The 19,807-nt window shown below is 39.3% G+C and overlaps 1 protein-coding gene across 3 annotated transcripts; it reads right to left on the bottom strand.

Moving 5' to 3' along the window:
• Positions 1-5,365: 5,365 nt before the first annotated feature.
• sypl2a (synaptophysin-like 2a) lies at positions 5,366-19,757 on the bottom strand. Of its 3 annotated transcripts, XM_056402518.1 has the most exons (6): positions 19,557-19,757; positions 19,266-19,340; positions 13,076-13,197; positions 9,730-9,928; positions 8,514-8,687; positions 5,366-7,271 (listed from the first exon to the last, which is right to left on the bottom strand). In XM_056402518.1, exons 1-6 carry the CDS (start codon positions 19,569-19,571, stop codon positions 7,146-7,148), a joined length of 711 nt encoding a protein of 236 aa, XP_056258493.1. In that variant the 5' UTR covers positions 19,572-19,757; the 3' UTR covers positions 5,366-7,145. The 3 variants fall into 3 exon arrangements, with proteins under 3 accessions (XP_056258493.1, XP_056258485.1, XP_056258502.1); XM_056402510.1 differs by lacking the exons at positions 19,266-19,340; positions 19,557-19,757 and adding an exon at positions 13,911-14,064; XM_056402527.1 differs by lacking the exons at positions 19,266-19,340; positions 19,557-19,757 and adding an exon at positions 13,875-13,898.
• Between the last annotated feature and the right edge of the window lie 50 nt (positions 19,758-19,807).

Below are 19,807 nucleotides of genomic sequence, written 5' to 3'. Positions count from 1 at the left end.
TGACCGGGAACACAACAGGTTTTACTTTTTGTGACTGTATAAAAAATTTCAATAGTTTCAAAGTAAATGTCCTTGATAACTTTGACCCAAAGTACTCTGTAATAAACAGTATACCATGTGTCATCTGATTATTTCTTATACTCAAAATAATTCAGAAATGATGTTTTTTAAAACTTGCTTTCAAGTGTATAAGATCAGATCAATGAGGCACACGGCCACTAAAACATATAAAAGTTCAAAACTTGTAATATTCACTAGAAATTAAGTTTATTAAAAAAATCTAACACAACAAGTAGTGATAATGTGTATTAATATAGTTTTTTATGGTGAGTCTTGGTGGAATGGTCATTTCTGACCAGGAACACAAAATTGTTAAACACAAAATGAACGCAACATGAGGGTTAAACTGAAGGGTCAGAGCGCCCTCTAGTGATCAGTGTGGAAAATCCATGTAACTGGGATTATATACAGAAACTTTTTAAGCTAAAATTGAATATAAATCCAGTGACTGTTTGGAACCCAAAGATACAACAACATGAAGCCAAATAAATATAGTTTGGAATCATTATGAGCTAACCTAAGAAAAATTACCACACATAAAAATACATTCATATGACAAAATATTTGACTGTGGTATTCAAAGTAAAAAGTAGAGTAAAGCCCTTCCTCAGGTTCTGGTCTAGAACATAGACCACTAGACCACCGACATGTTGGCTGCTATGATTCAGAATGTGTTGTTTCCTCCTGATGTGCAGTGTGAATGTGTTAGTTTTGGTTTAACTTATTTTTGCACAATTTAAAATACACAGAAAATGAAAAATAGCTAATTGAAATATCACAAAATTATAAAAAATACTGAATGAGAAAAATTTACCTTACAACAACAACAACAACAACAACCTCCTATCAGTTCTCAGCCTCCTCAGTTTCACCTCAATGCATGAAACTGTGTTGAAGGTGGATTAATGACATCTGGTCTCACCTGATCCTCCCATTCTGATCTATGTCACGGTCAGTCACTACGCAGGTAAGGCTGGACTCAAAATGCAGCCAACACGGGGATGAGGTGCAAACAGGTTTATTAACTTAACAAAGAGCTTACACAACACTGGTGTAGCGCAGGGAAACACAAGAACTTAAACAACCGGCCACATGAACAGGCCAAGGATAAACCAGACATGAACAGACTGAGGACAAACCAGACATGAACAGGCAACGTGACCAGATGATGACAAACCCAGAGATAAACAGATGAACCGGAGCACAAAGACTATATAGACAAGGGAGGCAAGGGTGATTGAACGCAGGTGAAACACATTAGGGAGGGGCAGACAATCACCACACAGAAACAGGACCAAGACAGGAAGTAAAAACATTGAGACACACAAGGAAACCAATTACAAAATAAAACAGGAAGTGACAAAAGTCCAAACAAACTAACAAAAGGTGTCTGCCATGGCAAACCATGACAATCTATACTGGATACATTTCTCTCATGAAAACATGTTAAGAATAAGAGTGATTATGTGTTTATGCTCTGTGTTGAAAACATGATTCAAAGATTCACAGTGCAGCTGAAACAGTGTCAGGAGTCAGGAGTCATCAGACCTGGAGTCAGTGGAGTTATCAGACCCAGAGTCAGTGAAGTTATCAGACCCAGAGTCAGTGGAGTTATCAGACCTGAAGTCAGTGGAGTTATCAGACCCAGAGTCAGTGGAGTTATCAGACCTGAAGTCAGTGGAGTTATCAGACCCGGAGTCAGGCGTTATCTGATCTAGAGTCAGTGTCGGAGGTTGTGGGTTAGAGACACTTTGACTTATAAACAACACTCAGACATTCAGAGAAATTAGCTGATGTGAACCAGGCCTCACAACAAAGATCTCAGAGACTGAGGATGAAGAAGAGTTGATGAAGCTGAAAGGGTCACAGAGTTCAGATCTTCATCAGTCCACAGTCAGACAAACTGTCTACAGATTTAGATGATTCAGTGATGTGATGTCCATCTGAGACTCCAACAGCCAGCTCAACAGAGATGATCAGAGTCACAGCTGAAGGCGTAAAGGAATCATTGGAGCTGGTTCACATCTCTGTTCATGAGTCCACCACACACACATCATGGAACAGGTACCGTGTCCGTGGTAGTTTGTCAAAGAGCAGTTTAACTCTCCACAACACTACTGGAACATGATTGATGGACTGATGAGACTGAACTGTGTGAAGAACATCAGCCGGTGTGAACAACAGGAAAACATCATCCCACAGGTGGAGCAGGGTGGAGGCAGCATCAGGATCTGGAACAGCTCCACATCATGGTTTATCAAGATCTCTTCCAGGATCATGTCACGGTGGCTGTCCACCCGCTGAAGCTCAGGAGAAGCTGCTGATGCAGCAGCTCTATAAGAAGAATGGTCCAAACTTCCTCAACCCACTGAGTAGCTCTGATCAGCAGCTACTGAAGAGCTGGTTTCAGACCAGTTCAACCAGTTATTAAACCCACATTTCACTTCCTGTTTCCACCAGCACTGTAAGAGTTTAATGACTGTGTTCAATAAAGACACAACAGATTCTAAGTGTGTGATAATTGCTTGTTTGTCTACACTTGTGACTTAGATATAGTTCAGATCACAAACAAGCTCGTTCCACAGGGTTCACTGACTTTTTCTTGCATCTGTAGATTTTCAATGTAAACTAAAATAAATCACATTCAGCTATTACCCTGTTATTGTCCCAGCAAACTGTCTCATCTTATATTCCTTTGATGGTAAGTAATGATGGTACATGACCATGACCACTCAGTTGTCAAGTGCAGTTGGTGGATCCAGCCAGGGATCTCCACACACACACACACACACACACAGACACACACACACACACACACACACACACACACACACACACACAGACACACACACACACACACACCACACACACACACAACACACACACACACACAACACACACACACACACACACACAGACACACACACACACACACACACACACACACACACACACACACACACACACACACACACACGTCCTTCGCTAAAAATCAACATTTTAATATAACAAACGATTTAAGGTGGGCAAAAAAACTTTGTATTGGAAAACATGGGAAGAGGCAGGAATTATCATTACGTTTTCATCCTCATTACATGCTTGAGGATGAAAGCTTTATGTCATCTGGACAGATAATGGCTAAATATAAAATCCATAAAAATATTTTTGGAAATATCTTCAATTGAGAAACTGTATAATGTCTGCACAAAGAAAACTCTAACTAATACTTTAAACTGTGGTACAGGAAATATTTCAGGGCAATTGGTCGATTAAGGGCGGCACATCTACATTTTATAGTCTCACCCACCAAAACTCAGTGGTCTCAAGGGAGGAAGATCTAAACGGGGAGATAACTAATGAGGTGTGGGAGGAAATTGTTAGGTCCTGGTGTAAGACAGCAAGGGAAGTACAGACTTGGTTATACTTACAGGATCATAAGAGACACTGGACTCTCTGTTAAATTGTGATACTAAAATGACAAGATTCAGATATATTGCTGGAAATGTGAAAGGAGCAGAGGAACTCTGTACACATGCTGTATGAATGTCAAATGACTGGAAAATTATTGGAAAACGTTGACTAAGAAAGAAAGAGAGTCCACATTACATCAATTTTAAAGTCTCTGGCTCATTGTCTGCTTCAGAATTGATTTTAAGATCCTTATATTGGTTTTTAAAACTCCTAATGGTCTTAGTGCTACTTATTTATCAGATTCGTTTTTATCATATGAACCTTCTAAGACCCTCAGGTCTTCTGGTAGTGGCCTTTTAATTAATCCCAAAGTCAGAATGAAAACCCACGGTGAGGTGTCTTTTTATTACTGTGGTCCATGTCTGTGGATCAGCCTCCCTGAAGACCTGAGGGAAGCAGAAATGTATTTCTATATTCTAAGCTGGTGTGTCTGATGTGTCCTTTAATTCTATGATTACTTTCTGGATTGTTTTTCTTTTCATGCCCTACTTTTATTTATATCTGGTTATTTATTTAATTTCTACTTTTATTTATGGTTTTACTCACTTCGAAACATCTCCACTGTTTCAGTATTTTATTATTTGATGTTTATCACTCTATCGTTATCTTTGCTCTCCAGTCTTCAGCGATTCCTCAGTTCCTGTTGTAATTGTCTTAATTCTATTGTTTTTATTTATGACTTGGTCATTTATTGTTCTTTGCTTGTGTGTGTGTGAGTGAGGTGTCGGGGGTTGTTTTTTATAGATAGATAGATATAGATAGATAGATAGATAGATAGATAGATAGATAGATAGATAGATAGATAGATAGATAGATAGATAGATAGATAGATACTTTATTTATCCCCAAGGGGAAATTCATGTGTCCATTAGCTCATTGTTGATGATAATAATAATAATAATGAAAACAGCTGATAATAAATAAACAATAATTAGATTGGTCCACTTCCTTTGGTTTGCTGCAGGTGCAGCTGAGTAGACTCCTGCCGAGCACAGACCCTTGGTTTTATTCTGTAACACACTGTGTGTTAGATTGTCTGTGATGTGCAAACAAAGTCTGATTGATTTATTGAACACATGCCTCACCAAAGTTGTTGGTACAGTGATGCCACAGAGCCCTGCCCTCTGCATATTAGGCAGAATACCTGAGGGGATTGACTGACGGTACAGCAGGCTCTGTGGTGCGACTGGCTCTGACCACAGGTTGTAGGATTGTGCTCAGACTCCGGAGAACAAAAAAATTCTTCCCTTTCAATAAGTGGTCAGGAGAAATGACCAAAATAACTAACTATGAACAATTCATTTTTTAAATGGACAACAGGCAGGAAGTATTTTTGGAAGATATGGGACCCCTACGTGAATACAATATTCTATGACTAACCAGGTGATCAGAATACTTACCCTGTTTTCTTTCTTTGTCTTCAGTGTTCTTATTATTAGTTTATTATTATCATTATTATTACTATTGTTACTGTTTTGTTTTTTTTTTGTTTGGAAAAGAAATAAAAAGTGAACAACAAAAAAAGCAGCTGAGACGTTCAGGTAGACTGTGTGTACCAGGCCTGTTCTTTATGTGTTTTACTGGATACCGTGTTGTATTCTTCTGTTATGTGTCTTCTATGCTTTGACTCATGTCTGTAAAAAGTGCCATATAAATAAACTTACTAGACTTCATGAATTTCAAACAGGATTATAATGTGCTATTAGACTAATGTGAAAGACGCTATAATCATAGTGGCTTTAAATGTCTGTCAACATTGTGTGTGGATGATCAACTACAGATGCTCTAACTAATGAACTCACTCTGCAGTGTAATGAAGAAAGGAGCCAAGATCAGCAGTTGCAGCTCTCGTGTTTTTACACATCAGTACAGATAAACCACTGTTTTCCTTTAGCACAAAGAAGGCATAAAATACATGAAGTCAATAAACCATAAACATCCACATATCACTGTGCTTCACTTCAACTAAGACTTATCTTTTAAAACTGATAAAGTAACTTACTATATAATAAACTTTATGTCTAATCTCAATATGATGTGGAAAATATATTACTTTACTTACAGATACTCAAACAGTCCCTCATACATTCGCTGGGCTGTGAAATAAACAGCTGCACTATTGTTAAGATTTGAGTCATTGGGCAAATATATAGGCTCATATTAGAGATAATTCAATCCCTCTGAGTGCAAAGCAACTGTTCAACATGTCGACAAGTTATCAACAGTGACTCAGAACAACTACAGGGCTTCAGTAAAGCCTTCTAATGTCCGGTTACATGAAGAGCAGAAGTATGGGCAGGATCATAAAGAAATACAGCAGGATTACATCACTTATGTTGAGAATAGAACCATTTATGATCAATGGACCTAATGCTATTCAGTGGATGACCAAATAAATCAAAGAGAAGCTGCACACTGACACTTTTCCATTAGGAAATACAAACAGAAACCCAACATTGGTTTAAAAATATCCAACAGACCAATTAATGTAGATAAAAATACATAAATAATGTCACTGCAAGGCACCTTTTCAAAAGAGAGTTCAAACAAGGATGAGTCTTAGTGTTAACGAACAGGCTAAATGTAATATCTGGATCAAACAGGAGCTGAATGAGGTTTGGCCTGACATCAGTCACTGTGAGCTACTGGAGTAAACCTGGAGAGAGCCGGCCTAGGTCTGGACACAGGCTGCAAATATAAACAGGTGTCTCACAACCTGAAAGTGTCTGCCTCAACAAGTTTACAGTAGATTGTAGTGTGAATTTCCTTTTACTTAGTGTGTGCTGTTTGCTGTAAACAATTAAACACTAGAAAATCAAAGTGTGCTGAAACTGTAACAACCATGTGGTTCTGTAATATATTTCATGTGGCGGTTAATTTAAGTGTTAGATGGTTTAACACACACCATGGTCTGATTATTTACCAGGTCTGTGCAATCAGCTGTTTTAAACAGGGAGGAAAAGGATCACTCAAAATATTTTGACCTTCAAGCTTTTGACTCATCCAGTGAAGTTGAAGTGACATGTTCAGTCTGAACTGTAGCACTTCCTCTTACAGATTATTTCACGGAAGAAGAGCAGGGCCCACATGTGCATTTGCTCCCACTTTAAATGTTTAAATACTGTTTGATTTGAACCTCTGTTGGTCCTTTGCCTTTTTCCCAGACCATGGACCAGCAGAGGTTCAGGTTCAGGTTGATCTCCCTGAAGGGCAGACCTCAGGGGTGGACGATGTGCTGCTGTGGAAGCAAATGCACTGTAGGTCTGCTGCTCTGAGCACCACATCAGACAGTTTCAGGTTTCAACACAGGAGCTCCTTTGTACTTAGTGTTTCAGTATTTTAGTTTGTGTTCACACTTAGTGTTTTCAAGGAATATGGGAACTGGGAGCTGATGACAGATTAAAAAAATAGAGAACAGAAAGTTTTTCAGTCACTGGGGACAAGTTAAACTTCAGCTAAAGACCTGTAACTGAAAAACAGTTCTGACAAGTGTTGGGAGGTGTTCATTCATTCTTTGTTTCCATTTCTGCAAGATGACATAAGAGACCAGTGTTGGGCAAAAAGCACTTCTGCTGTGGGTACAGGCTGATGCTTGAAGATCGTCAGTGATGTGGTTAAGGCCCGGGGGCCCCTCCTTCCTCCATGGTGGCCGGTGGGTTGGGGTCCTTGTGGAAAGGGGTCTCCTTGTAAATGAACCAGCAGTTACCTGCCCACAGGATCAAGTTCAAAAAGCCAAAGATCTGTAGAAAGACAGGAAAACACATGATGATGGTTAATTGTCAGTTATGTAAATAATGTAAACTTCTCATTTCTGAGGTGGAGCTGCACTAGACTGCATTACACTCATGACACTGTATTCTTCCTCTGTGATCCACTGTGTGATAAATTGCCTACATGACTACATGTCATCTGTAGCTGTTAAACACTGCTCACCACCATTCATGCTAACACTAGAAAAAACACATTAGAATGTTTTGTAGACAGAAGTTTGACCTGAACATCAACAGGATATTAAAATTCAAATAATTATTACATTTACACATTTATTTTCAAACTGTGTATAGAGATGGGAAATAAAAATGCTATTATGAGACCACATTTTCATTTTACAATGTGCATTCAAATTTTATTATACATAGTAACTCCACACTGCTGCAGCAAATAGTGATGCAGTCCCATGCGCACTTTTCTGCCACGACAGCACTCGTACAACAATAACTAGTCAGCCTCCCTCCTGTGCTGTGAGGAGTACAGTGTTGAAAATGGAAACCATGGTGGAACTGAGGCAGGTAGTTTATACCTGTGACACTCCTGAAACAGAGTTACAGTCAGAGTTCACAGGAGCAGTTCTGTTATGTGCTGAATAAGATAATATGGCAACATTTATCCTGAATTTCCCTTAGGGGATTAAAAAATAAAAAAAATAAAAAATAAATAAATAAATATATATATATATTTATTACATTTTAATTCCCTAGGGATATATAGGTCCAAGTGAATGTTGTTCCAAATTTGAAAAAGTTCCCTCAAGGCGTTACTGAGATATCGTGTCCATGAGAATGGAACGGACAGACAACCTGAAAACAATATGCCTCCGGCTCTGACTGTGGCCAGCACAGAGACATAATAATGTGAATGTGACCTAGTAACAAAAATAAGTTAGGTGAGGTTTTGGCAGCGCTGTCATGTTCTGTGTGTCTGTGTAGAAGAACAACACTTCACGACCATTTATTCATAAACAACCTTGTATGTTGTAATTAGCAATGACAGAAAATGACTAAATATGTGACAAGTTCAAAGGGAAGCTAAAGAAATCCCTGCTGTAGCTCATTTTCCTTAAACACAGTTGTGTGAATGGAGTGGATTCATCCAGGAGAAAAATGGATCCAAGATCTCTACAATCCTCTTTCATCTACAAGAACCATATGACCACAGAGAAGTAACGAGGTCTGCTGCTAGTGCACTGCTTTAACATGACTCACCACGGAGGCGTTGAGGCGGCCCATGGAGGGAAACTCTCCTGCCTGACAGACTTCCTTGCACGACTCCACCAGGTGCTCAGGGTTCGTGGCCCATTTGACATCAGTGAGGCCTTTGCCCCAAGCTGAGGAGCACACGAGCCACAGGAAGGCAAAGGCAGCGGTCACCAGGAGGTCCTGAAGGAGGACACAGTAAACATGGAGCATGTTTACATACATGTCAATATCAACACTCAGAGTTCTTAGTTCCAAGTTGTAAATATTATCTACTATAAAAACACGAGTACGTTGCCATCTGTATGTTGTTCCTGAGTGTAGGCTACGTTCATAATTCATAAGTGATAATATTTTTCATATTCATAATTTTACAATCAAACTGTATTGGACAATCTTTGTATGATTTTTGATTTTACCATCTGACCATTCTCTGTACTGATCCTAAAGCTGGGCTCACACTACAGGAGATTTAAAATCTTAACTCAGGTGGCATCACACACATAAGGAGCAACTTCCCTGCTGTTCTTCTCTCTAATCTCAAGCATGTTCACACTACAGGATTTCAAAATAATGGTGCATCACTGACTACAGGACTTTATTAAGATTATCATGCCAGAGGGAGAAATCAGGGAGCAGAGACTACCTCAAATGATCTCATGGGGAAGCAGATGTAAACAAAATGGAGACTGAGTGAAATTTTGCAATGAGAACAATCAAAAGCAGGTCAAAGAGTCTGGATGAGAAACTGTTTGGGTAAACACAGTCAACACAGTTGAGAGCTGGAGGTGAGAGGGGAGTCATATAAAATATGAACCAATTGTGTGAAAGCCCTGAGTAATGGCTAAAAAGTGTTTTCTGAGGTCCCCGTGACCTTGACCCTTGACCACCAAAGTCTGATCAGTTCATCCTCGAGTCCCGGTGAATGTTTGTGTAAAATGTGAAGAAATTCCCTCAAGGTGTTACTGAGATATCATGTCCACAAGAATGGGATGGGCGGACAACCCGAAAACAATGTCTCCGGCTCTGACTGTCACCTAAAAAATGAGCTTCCCCTGCTTTCAGATCATTATCATTAAAATATGGATATGGGCCGCCAACATTTTTGAGCTTTTTAAGTGGGCCATGAGGCGGAAAAGGTCGGGAACCACTGGTGTATGGGAAACACTGCCCAGGGTTGGTGGATGTGAAGGTGTTAGTAGGAATAAAGAGAGGATGTACTCACGATGATGGGACCACGGGTGGTCTGGCGGTAGACATTCTGGTAGCCCAGGTAGAGGATCAGTGTGGCGGTGCAATAAAGAAACCCAAATACGCCGACACACACAAAGAACTCTGCCGAGGAGGAGAAGTCGCCCTGCAGGTAGGTGACGTTGGATGGAGTGCTGTTACATGATGGTATCTTATAGGGGTACGCTGACAACCTGAGGAAACGTACAGAGGGAGAAGTCGGTGTCAACAGCTGCTCTCATGTTTTTATACTCTGTGTGATTTCAGAGAAAACAAGTCCTCACCTCACTCACTCTTTAATCCATGGAAGGCAAGAGGAGAGAATGACAGGATTAAGTGAGACTTCAGACTTTAAACAAACTAAACAGAACCTTTAGTTGATTTGTCTGACCGCAGATCAGCTCCATCATAAAGACATTTTACAGACTGATTTCACATCTTCATCCAATCATTTCTTAAAACAATTAACGATGATAAAAAGAAGACCCTGTTTCTGACACCAAAGCATCACACTGTGTGTTTAGGTAAAAAAAAAATCTTGTTTAATTGTCACACTGCACTACATGATAGTAACAAGGAAAACTCTTTGGCTTAAAACTGTTTAGTTGTAGAATATTGGTTTTGGATATATGTAATTGAAGGAGTTATAAAAAAAAAAAAGCAATGTAGGTTGTTTTTGGTTAAATCTTTATACCTATTTGACAGATGAAAAACACAGCCTACTTAAGTTTACTGGCTGCTTTCATCAAACTACACAACACTCCACCACAGGGTGGAGGGGCTGGGAGCCAAGTTGCTGCTGACATTTGCTCAGCTTTTTTCTCTCATCACTGTTTGGTTAAGATATATAGTTAAAAATGACCCAGACAGACTGGAAAAGTGGGTTGGGCTCTAAGGCACAGTGCTAAAGTGGTTCAAGTCACATCTTCAGTACGGGAACTATTTTATCTCAGCTGTAATTTTGTATTTGAGTGAACCAACATGATATGTGGGGTTCCACAAGGCTCAATCCTTGGACCTCTGCTACTTAACATTACATGCTCCCATCAGGCCACATTATACAAAGCAATTACATCAACTATCATAATTATGCATGACAAACAAATCTACCTTTTATCATCACCATTTATTATAAATTAAATTGAACTCAAACCTTCCTCCTGGTCCACATGGACTTTGGGTGTTCTCTTAATCAAACACGTTAGGAGATTGCTGCGGAGGCAACTGTAATTTCATTTTGTGTAAGTGTGAGTATAATTGGCCACAATGGTTTAATCTGTCAAAAGCTTTCTCTTCGAGCAGATTAGATTTCTGTAACAGACTTTTCTTACTTCAAACATGTGCAGCTCATTCAGAATAAGCTGTTAGAGTCCTAAGAAAGATCAAAACAATGAACACATCATACCAGTTCTCAGGTCTATGTCAGAGAATAGAATTTATAGAACTTCTACTTGTGTATAAATGTCCTTGTGGCTTAGGACCAAGATACATCTCTGACTGTGTTGAACCCTCTCAACCTCTCAGGTCATCAGGTAGTGGGCTGTTACCATTACTGTTGAGTGCAAACTCAAAATGGAGAAGCAGCATTTAGTTACTGTGCACCACAGAACTGTAACAAACATTAGACTTTGAACACCTTTAAATCCAGGTTTAAAACTTTTATGTTCCTGCCTTTGACTGAACCATAACTACTCATCATGAACCAGCTTCCCTCCTTTCCTGTATTTATATCGCTGTTCTTTATTTTTAAATTTTCTTTAAAAAGTCTTCTATTCTTTCAATTTGCATTTTAATGTTTTATCCTCTTCCTGTTTTTATGCCGTTTTCTTTCTTATGTATGAAATGGGCAATAAAAATACATTTATCCTGTCTTTTATTAAATTCTCACTCCCAGAGTCTATGTGGGCTTTTAACAGACATTACATTTTCTATTTTACCTATATAAAACAGTCCTGTCAGTGCAGTCCTTTATTAAATAAGAACAAATATGATTTCACTGTTAACGCCTGAAAAAAGAGCAGGAAATCCTGTAAATATCTCCCCTAGTCTAATCTCAAAATGACCAAACTGTAAATGTAAGTGTAATGGAAAAAGAGAAGGTCACAGGCTGTAGAACGCCACTAAAATTAACTACTAATAAATTTAACACTGGTGCTCTTTCCTTTACCACTGTCAAGTGTGATAAAACCTATCAAGAGAGACTGAAATAGTTTTTTTTGTCTGATTAAGATTTGTCTGATTTAATTTTATAATACTGGAGAACAGTTCTTTACACCAAACAACAGTTACATGGTTGTGCATACATTTGTCATATCATAGTATACTGTTTATTGCTAATTGAAAGTAGAGGTAATTTGCATCTGATAAAATACAACAATTTGATAATATTAACAAATTATACAAAAGAGTTAACTTTCATTTAATTGTAATTATTTTATTATTTGGCATTGTAATTATTTAACACTAATGTATTATTAACAAAAGTGTTACACGTGAATTGTATTTTCTTTGGCCTTTTTTGCCTTTATTTAGACAACCACAGTGAGAGAGACAGGATAGTCAGGGAGAGAGAGAGAGAGGGTTATGACATGCAAGCAAAGGGTAATGGGTAGAGCTTGAACCCGAGCCATTGTGGTTAGAGTTAAGCCTATGTGGTATGTGCTCTACCAGGTGAGCAGAATGAAAGAATGTGTATTGTCTCTGCTTAAGTAGATCTCCACTCTACTTATTATTTTAGATTAAAAAATGTCCAATAGTAATCAAAAACCAACAATCTTTATTTAAATGTCAAATAGATGTGGGTTCAACCATATGGCCCAGTCCTATTTGACAGTGGATTTAAATGCAACCACTCAGCAAATACTGGTCGGATTGGTTACCTGGAAGCATTCAGACCCACAATCAAACCTTCAGTTATTTTCTGTCTCTGCAGACGTCTGACAGCATTAACATAAAGCTAAAGAGCATTCACAAAGTTTTCAGACCCTTCAGTTATTTCTTATTTTGTTCTGTTGCCGCCTCATGATAAAACAAAAAAAATACTTCATTAGTCTACACTCAATACCCCATAATGTCTAAGTTAAAACAAATTTATTAAAAAGGAAAAACTGAAATATCACATTGACCTAAGTACACTTTTCACACACTTTGTCAGACAGGGGACAGAAGATGGCCAGATGGTGGCAGAATTCCACAGTTGTTTTGTTTGCCAACTGACAGAAGAACAAGATCCAAAAGGTTTTGCTCCTGGCATTTTAGTGTGGGTAGTGAACCTTAAGTAAAATGGGCATGGCTCCTATGAGAGATAAGGAACAAATGAGCACTCCATTGTTCTATAGTACCTGAATGGGTAGCCAAACACAGGCTCTACAGGCTGCACGTCCTGCGCTCCTGGACATTTGACATTGAAGTGGGTTGTCCCAGAGTAACCTCCAGTGGTAGCAAAGGCAAAGATGGTGAAGACCTGTAGTGGCAGAGAAAATTGGAGGGTAAGAGATTTTTTTTTTTTTTTTTTAAAAGAGGCATGTTTGTTTGACTGACAGGTGCTCAAGCTATCAGGCTACTGAAGAAAATGAAACCTGACTCAGCAGCTGAAATTCTGCCCCAAAAGAAAATGTACAAAATCTGAATAAAAGTTTGTATTGAAATTAAATTAAAATACAATTTAATGAATTTGAAACCCTATATTTAAAAAAAAAACTACATTAAGACACTTGAATTGCGATGCATTTTAGGATCAGAGGTCAGCTTCTAAATTACAGCCAATATATAACTGATACTATGATGCCTTTTCCTTTCTCATAAGTAAGAGATGTGATATTTTTCAGTCTGAACTAAATTCCCCACTTTACCATCACCATCCTCCCTGCAGTTGTTCCTGTGTGTGATTACTGAATCACAGGTTTTTTGCTCTAAGTGTAATGTACTGTTCGTGTAACACAGCACTGATAAGACAACACTAACCCTCTGTACATTTACTGTGAATGCTGTGCACAAATATTTAACTATGTAGAAGTTGTTTTCAGAGAAGAAAGAATGTCAGCAAAATGTTTCATCTCAGGGGAGAAAAATAAGCTGAAATCTTCAACTATGCTGACAAAGAACAGACACCAGCAGGAAGAATGGAAAGCAGAGGGAAACCTGGACCATTTCCTGTAACCTTTAACTTGAACTGACTGTGCAGAAAAACAAGGATTCCACTCCAGGATCTCCAGAGTCCACTCCAGTACAGCAGAAACTGCAAGGGTTCAAATATGTCCAGTTTGCATCTAAATCAGCCACATTTCTCAGGTGGTCCATGAATTAAGCAGCAAAGTTTGAACAGCCTCTCTTCATCTGCAGCATGACCACATCTACACTGACATTCAGGTCAGGCTGAAAACATGTTGTTAGTTATAGGACCTGGACTGAGCTCAGACCTGCAGTACTCTACTGGACACGGTGTCAATTCTGTGCAATCCGCATTGTACAAAAACATTTAGAAGCCTAACCACTGAACACAATCCGGAAGGTAGCCCTCCCAAAAACCTCTTACACCCCGGGGTAACACCAGAGGTCCATTTGAAGCCAGGAAAAACCTTGTTAAAATGCAATATCTGTAAGCAGAGTACATCCAACTTACTCCACTACAATGTTGTTGATCCTGTCTGCTGCTGTTTCATCCTATTTTTAAAAGGTAACACATTAAGTGCTAAAATAGAAACACAAACTAGGAACAGAGCAGAGTGCGATTTCATACTGCAGCATTCTGTCATACAGCCAGCACTGGGACACATTATAGACATACCACCCCTGTAACTGATGTGGAAATATAGGGCTAAGATATGTCAAGTGTTTCATTACAGCTGATACTCACTCATGACAACTTTTTGGAGAAAGATGATAGTGACAGAAACTGAGCTTTCTCAACATTGTTACTCTGCTTACATAAAGTTACTCAGTTCAGTGCAGTGTGTTGGCCACATAGGGCTGTAAGGTGCATTATAAAGGCTGTATTACATTTGTTCAAGCAAGGCTTGAAGAAAGAAAATAGATTTTTCGATTAATTTATTTGAATGGTCATTTCTTAAAATCCCACAGTGTTCCCTTGAATTTGCACCTTCTCTCATTTAACATGTACATCTGCACCAAATGTTTGTGTGTGCAGTGGTTACTTGCTGATTCAGCATGATGTGTAAAATGTCTACTTTGTGGAGATCAAGTTATTACAATTTGAGTTTAAAAGTAAAATAAATGATGATCGACGATGATTCCTACAATGGCACATAACCAAAGTCTCATATTTTTACATAAACCTGGCGAAACCTTTTCAGAAAGTTTGAGGATTCAGAACCATTTAAAAACATAAGAAGTCATGTCATGTAAATGAAACCATTCTGCAGCCCTCTGACTCACAAAGCCAGTAAAGTTGATTCCAGACTCCCTAACAGTCATACCTCTGCAACTCTCTGACCACTATTTCATTTGCTTCACTGTTTGCCTCCCAGAACTGATGTCCATCCACTACCTCTGCTTTCATTCCTCCATCTCCCTCCTACTTTTCCTTAATGGTTATCTGTACTCTACCTCGTCACATTTTCTTCAATGGAGATCCATGCTGCCACAGAGTGTCTCTGCTCTACAGGAACCTTATGTCTGGATAGCCTGTGTCCTCTATCCACCACACCTGCTCACTCCAACGTTGCCTTCTCTTTGCAATATACACCACCTCTTTGGGTCCAACTGGCTGCTCGGAGGTCTCCTCATGTCCCTGCTATGTAGACGACACCCAACTACACCTGTCATTATACCTGTCGTTCCCAACAGACGACCCCACTGTCTCTGCACTGATCTCAGCTTGACTCTCTGACATATCCACATGCATGAACAAACGCCACCTTCAACTAAACCTCTCTAAGACTGAACTCCAAGTCATCTCGGCTAATCGCTCTTTCCATCATGATATCAATATCAAAATCACCTTTTCATCCCTGACCCCAACCAAGGTCATGAAAAACCTGGGTGTCATGTTTGATGACCAGCTCTGCTTCTCTGACCATGTTGGAGATCCGGTTGTGCCACTCTGCTCCATCTACTTGAACTCAATCATTCAGCCTGTTGCTTCTCAGCCACTGAGTCCCTCCAATGAACGTGGTCTGTCATCACCATCCCTGAACACAAGACAGTCTCAGTCCAGACTGTTCTGGTCTGTGGTTCTATCAGAGCAGGGGTCCCTCTGTATCTTCAAGAATCTGTTAAAGACTCATCTCTTTCTGAGAGCACCTCTTGTCCTAACACCTCTAACTAACTCTTACTGTGGACTTTCATGTCATTATTGTTTACTGATAAATATGACAATTATTTTCTCAAATAATTGATTTATTGTTCTAGTCTGTAAAATAAATGCCATTTACCATTTTTACAAGCCCACAATGTTGTCTTCTATTGTGTGTTTTGTCTGACCAACAGTCCAAAACCTAAAGATATTCAAGTCACTGTTGTATGGGACAAAGAAAAGCTGACTGAGACGATTATCGATAACCCAAATACCTGCTGATTGACTAATTGATTAATCCTTGCAGCTATACATTTTACAGTTGGAAAAATACTAATTACTTCAAACATATCTTGTATTGCAACTTCCCAAATGTTATCAGCCAACACATATGTCTATGATAAAAGTGCCAAAAGACTTGCTGCTGGGTGACAGTGAATGTTTATGATCACCCAATAGGGCTAGCGGATGACCTTCACTCACTTCTTTAACTTAATCAGAAGCAGGGACAACATGGTGGTCACAAGAAAACTGCTCTTTTCTAACCAAATGGCAGTGTTGCAGTAATAATCTTGTAAAGGGGAGACAAAGGGGAGACACACACACATACACCGACACATACACACCTCACCCCCCCTCCCAGTACATCCTTCCTACAATGAAGTTTCCGATTAGGGCATGTGATTCTTGCTTCCGTACTTTCTCTCGAGAATAATGTCAGTTGTTCACTTACACCCACATCTACCAAAGCACATTCCAAAATCATCAAGACCCTTTTCAACTACTTTACAGTTGCATTAAATGGGCCAAAGCACAGGGCGAAGCAGGCTTTAGTATTGTAAAGGCAGAAAGATAAACAACAGAAACACTAAGAACTAGAGGTCAGTATTTCGCAAGCTTCAGGCCCACTGAGGATTTTCGGGAATGGGTTTCATCTTTCAGGTATCTCTGGATCTCCATAACGTTTCTCAGCTTTCATCTCAGCCCTGTTTGACCCACCCAGGCCAATCTGACCACTCGCCAAACAAACCCTCCAGACAGGGTGTGGGTTCCCTGTCCAGAATCCAGAATCCAATATCCACCCAGCTTCCCACAGACTGACTGAAGCATTCATCACTACCACTCCTGGTCAGGGAGCAGCAGGAGAGATATGAAACAGTAGCAAGTCACAAGGTTCTAAATCTTGCAACCTAATATTTTATACAACAACCTTTATGTGTATATAACATCACATGAAAATATGATGATAATGAACCAAAAACAGACCCTGCAGGTCATGATTGCATAAATAGCCAGACCACTGCCCTACCTTAGTAATGACAACCCTCCATCTGACACTGTGAAAAACTACTGTTACTGGCTAATGTCCATGTTTACAGGCTGCGGCATTCAGACCAGTTTGACATTCAGTTATATTAATTATAAACATCTCTTTGAGTATGTAGAGCAGGGAGGGAAACTGTTTGGCCCAGTGCTAGAGTGCCTCATGCTGGAAGATGTCTGTTTATTTCAGCCTTAAGACTGAGAAATTGGAAATAGCAGTTTAAAAATCAGAACAACAATTAATGCAGCTGTGAAAATCAGATTTGAAAGCTGAGTGACTATTATGAAGGAGCAAAATTCCTCAAACTCAAAAAGCCGAGCAACCAAACAACAGTCATACAAATTGTAGCAACACAGTTCAAATGTGCTAGTAGTGAGAGTTTTGATCTATTCTTTACAGTGGGATTACTTTTTTCATTCAGCTACTTTTTTGAATGCCATCATTTAGCAACAACACCACTGTGCATCAACTCCAACAGTTGCATTGTTTACATCAGGGACCAGCTGACTGTGCTGAAACCGGCCAACAGACAACCATAACTACAGACATCCCCACAGATATCAGGAAGGACACACAGAGGGTGAGGAGAAATGAGGTGACAAGCAAAGAGAGCCAAGTCCAGACAACAGAGACTGATGGAGAAGAGTATCTCCCTTTCTATCATCATGGGAAGCGTGAGACCACTGGACAATAAGATGGACCAGCTCACGGCCTTAGTGAGGAATCGGCGTAGAGTTGTGTGTTTCATGGAGAAATGGCTACAGGAACATGCTCTGGATACCATCGCTATCACATGGTTTTCAGACGGTTCAGACGGACAGGATAACCCTGATTCTGAACTAAGAAAAATGAATACTTTCTAAACTACTTCAGTTCCAGGATTCTTTCTCCATTATAAAATTCAAGACACAGGTTTTCCACTCCAACAATGAACACATGATCAGTACAAGCAAATGCAGGATAATTCCACTGATTTTGGCAACTATTTTACTCATAATAACATTGTAATCATCAGGTTAACTGACGTTTTTCATGGCAGACATTTGGACATAAAGCAGGAAAAGCACAGGTGTATTTTATGGCTATAATGATAGCTACATCACTGGCATGCTTCCGTGTGTTTAAGTCTACAGTACAGCAACAGATAAACCTTGCTGTATATGTTAACAGGATGTGGCTGCTCCACAAGCTGCTTAAATACACACAGCACTACCTACTGTAATGGAGCAGTAGCCACATAAGGAGTTTTCTTTTTTTAGTATACAGTCCAATCAGATTACTCATTACAAGTCAATCACACAGACTCATACCGTAGTGATATTTTAGAGCATGTTCTACTGAGGAGCAGCACATACAGTATATCCAACCTATTTGTTTCACGGTATCAATATCAGTCCTGTTCAGTGGCACTGCTTCACTCTCTGAATCATACAACAACTATTATCTTAGCTGGATTACTTCAATACAAGAAATGCCTGGAAATTTCATGGGAATTGTTTCATCTTCCAGTTTGGACCAGTGTGAAATATAATGGGGTGTAGTATATGTTTTTACAGCAGAAACCTACCTAGGTTAACATTTCACTTGGGAAATCAATAGCTATATGTAAATCCAAAAGACATGACATAATTTATTTAATTCAGGTCTAAAGGTAGTCAAAAGTTACAAAAGAACAAAACAGAAACAGAGAAGCAGTTGCACCTTAATCTGTGTACCATGTTTACCTAAGGTTAGTCAACAACACTGCAAACAATTGCATTGTGTCTAGTAGACGGGATTTGTGAAATGGACTGAAGGAAATATTGAGACCATGAGGATCAAGTGACAGAAATGCCGAGAAGATATGGTGGCTGAACACAGGTATATGAAAACTATCACTAACGTTAGCGTGGTTTGTATCTAATTTTGAGAAATGTTCAATACTTAAAAAAAAAAAAAAAAAAACTTTACTCACCCATTCCAGGACACGAATGAATCCAAGAGGTTCTTTCAGTGGTCCCAGATCCAGGGAAAATCCAGACATCAATTTCTGAGTAGAACAAACAAGTGTAAAAGACGAACAAAGATACACAAATATAAAGTTAGCCAGGTATAAACGAATTAACGTTCATAATAGCACCCACACAACTATCGTTACCTGTTTGTCACCTTGCGGCTAACTGGCCCTGCCCTTGTTAGCCAACTCCTGTTAGCGATATGCTAACGCTAACTCATGTAAACCCAGAGATCTAGCTAACTCACCTACCTGAACAGTATCCATTGGGACTCGAAGCAACTGAAAAGTAGTTTGTGTTCACTCCTGAAGTTGTCAGTTTGGTTGTAGAGCTAACTTAAAGACACTCCGTTTGAACAGTGGCATGCGATACAGTAGCTAGTAACTGTCAACAGGCGACAGACCAACAGTCAGAGGAGTAACTTACAAACGCACTGTCAGAGCCTGTACAACTGAACTACTGTCGAACCCACCAAAATAAAATACATCTCACTTCCGGTTAC

The sequence above is a fragment of the Seriola aureovittata genome, chromosome 2 (genome assembly GCF_021018895.1).
Source record: "Seriola aureovittata isolate HTS-2021-v1 ecotype China chromosome 2, ASM2101889v1, whole genome shotgun sequence".
Taxonomy (NCBI): Eukaryota; Metazoa; Chordata; class Actinopteri; order Carangiformes; family Carangidae; genus Seriola; species Seriola aureovittata.
Note: the sequence above shows the minus strand (reverse complement) of the source record. Positions and strands in the feature narration are given on the sequence as shown.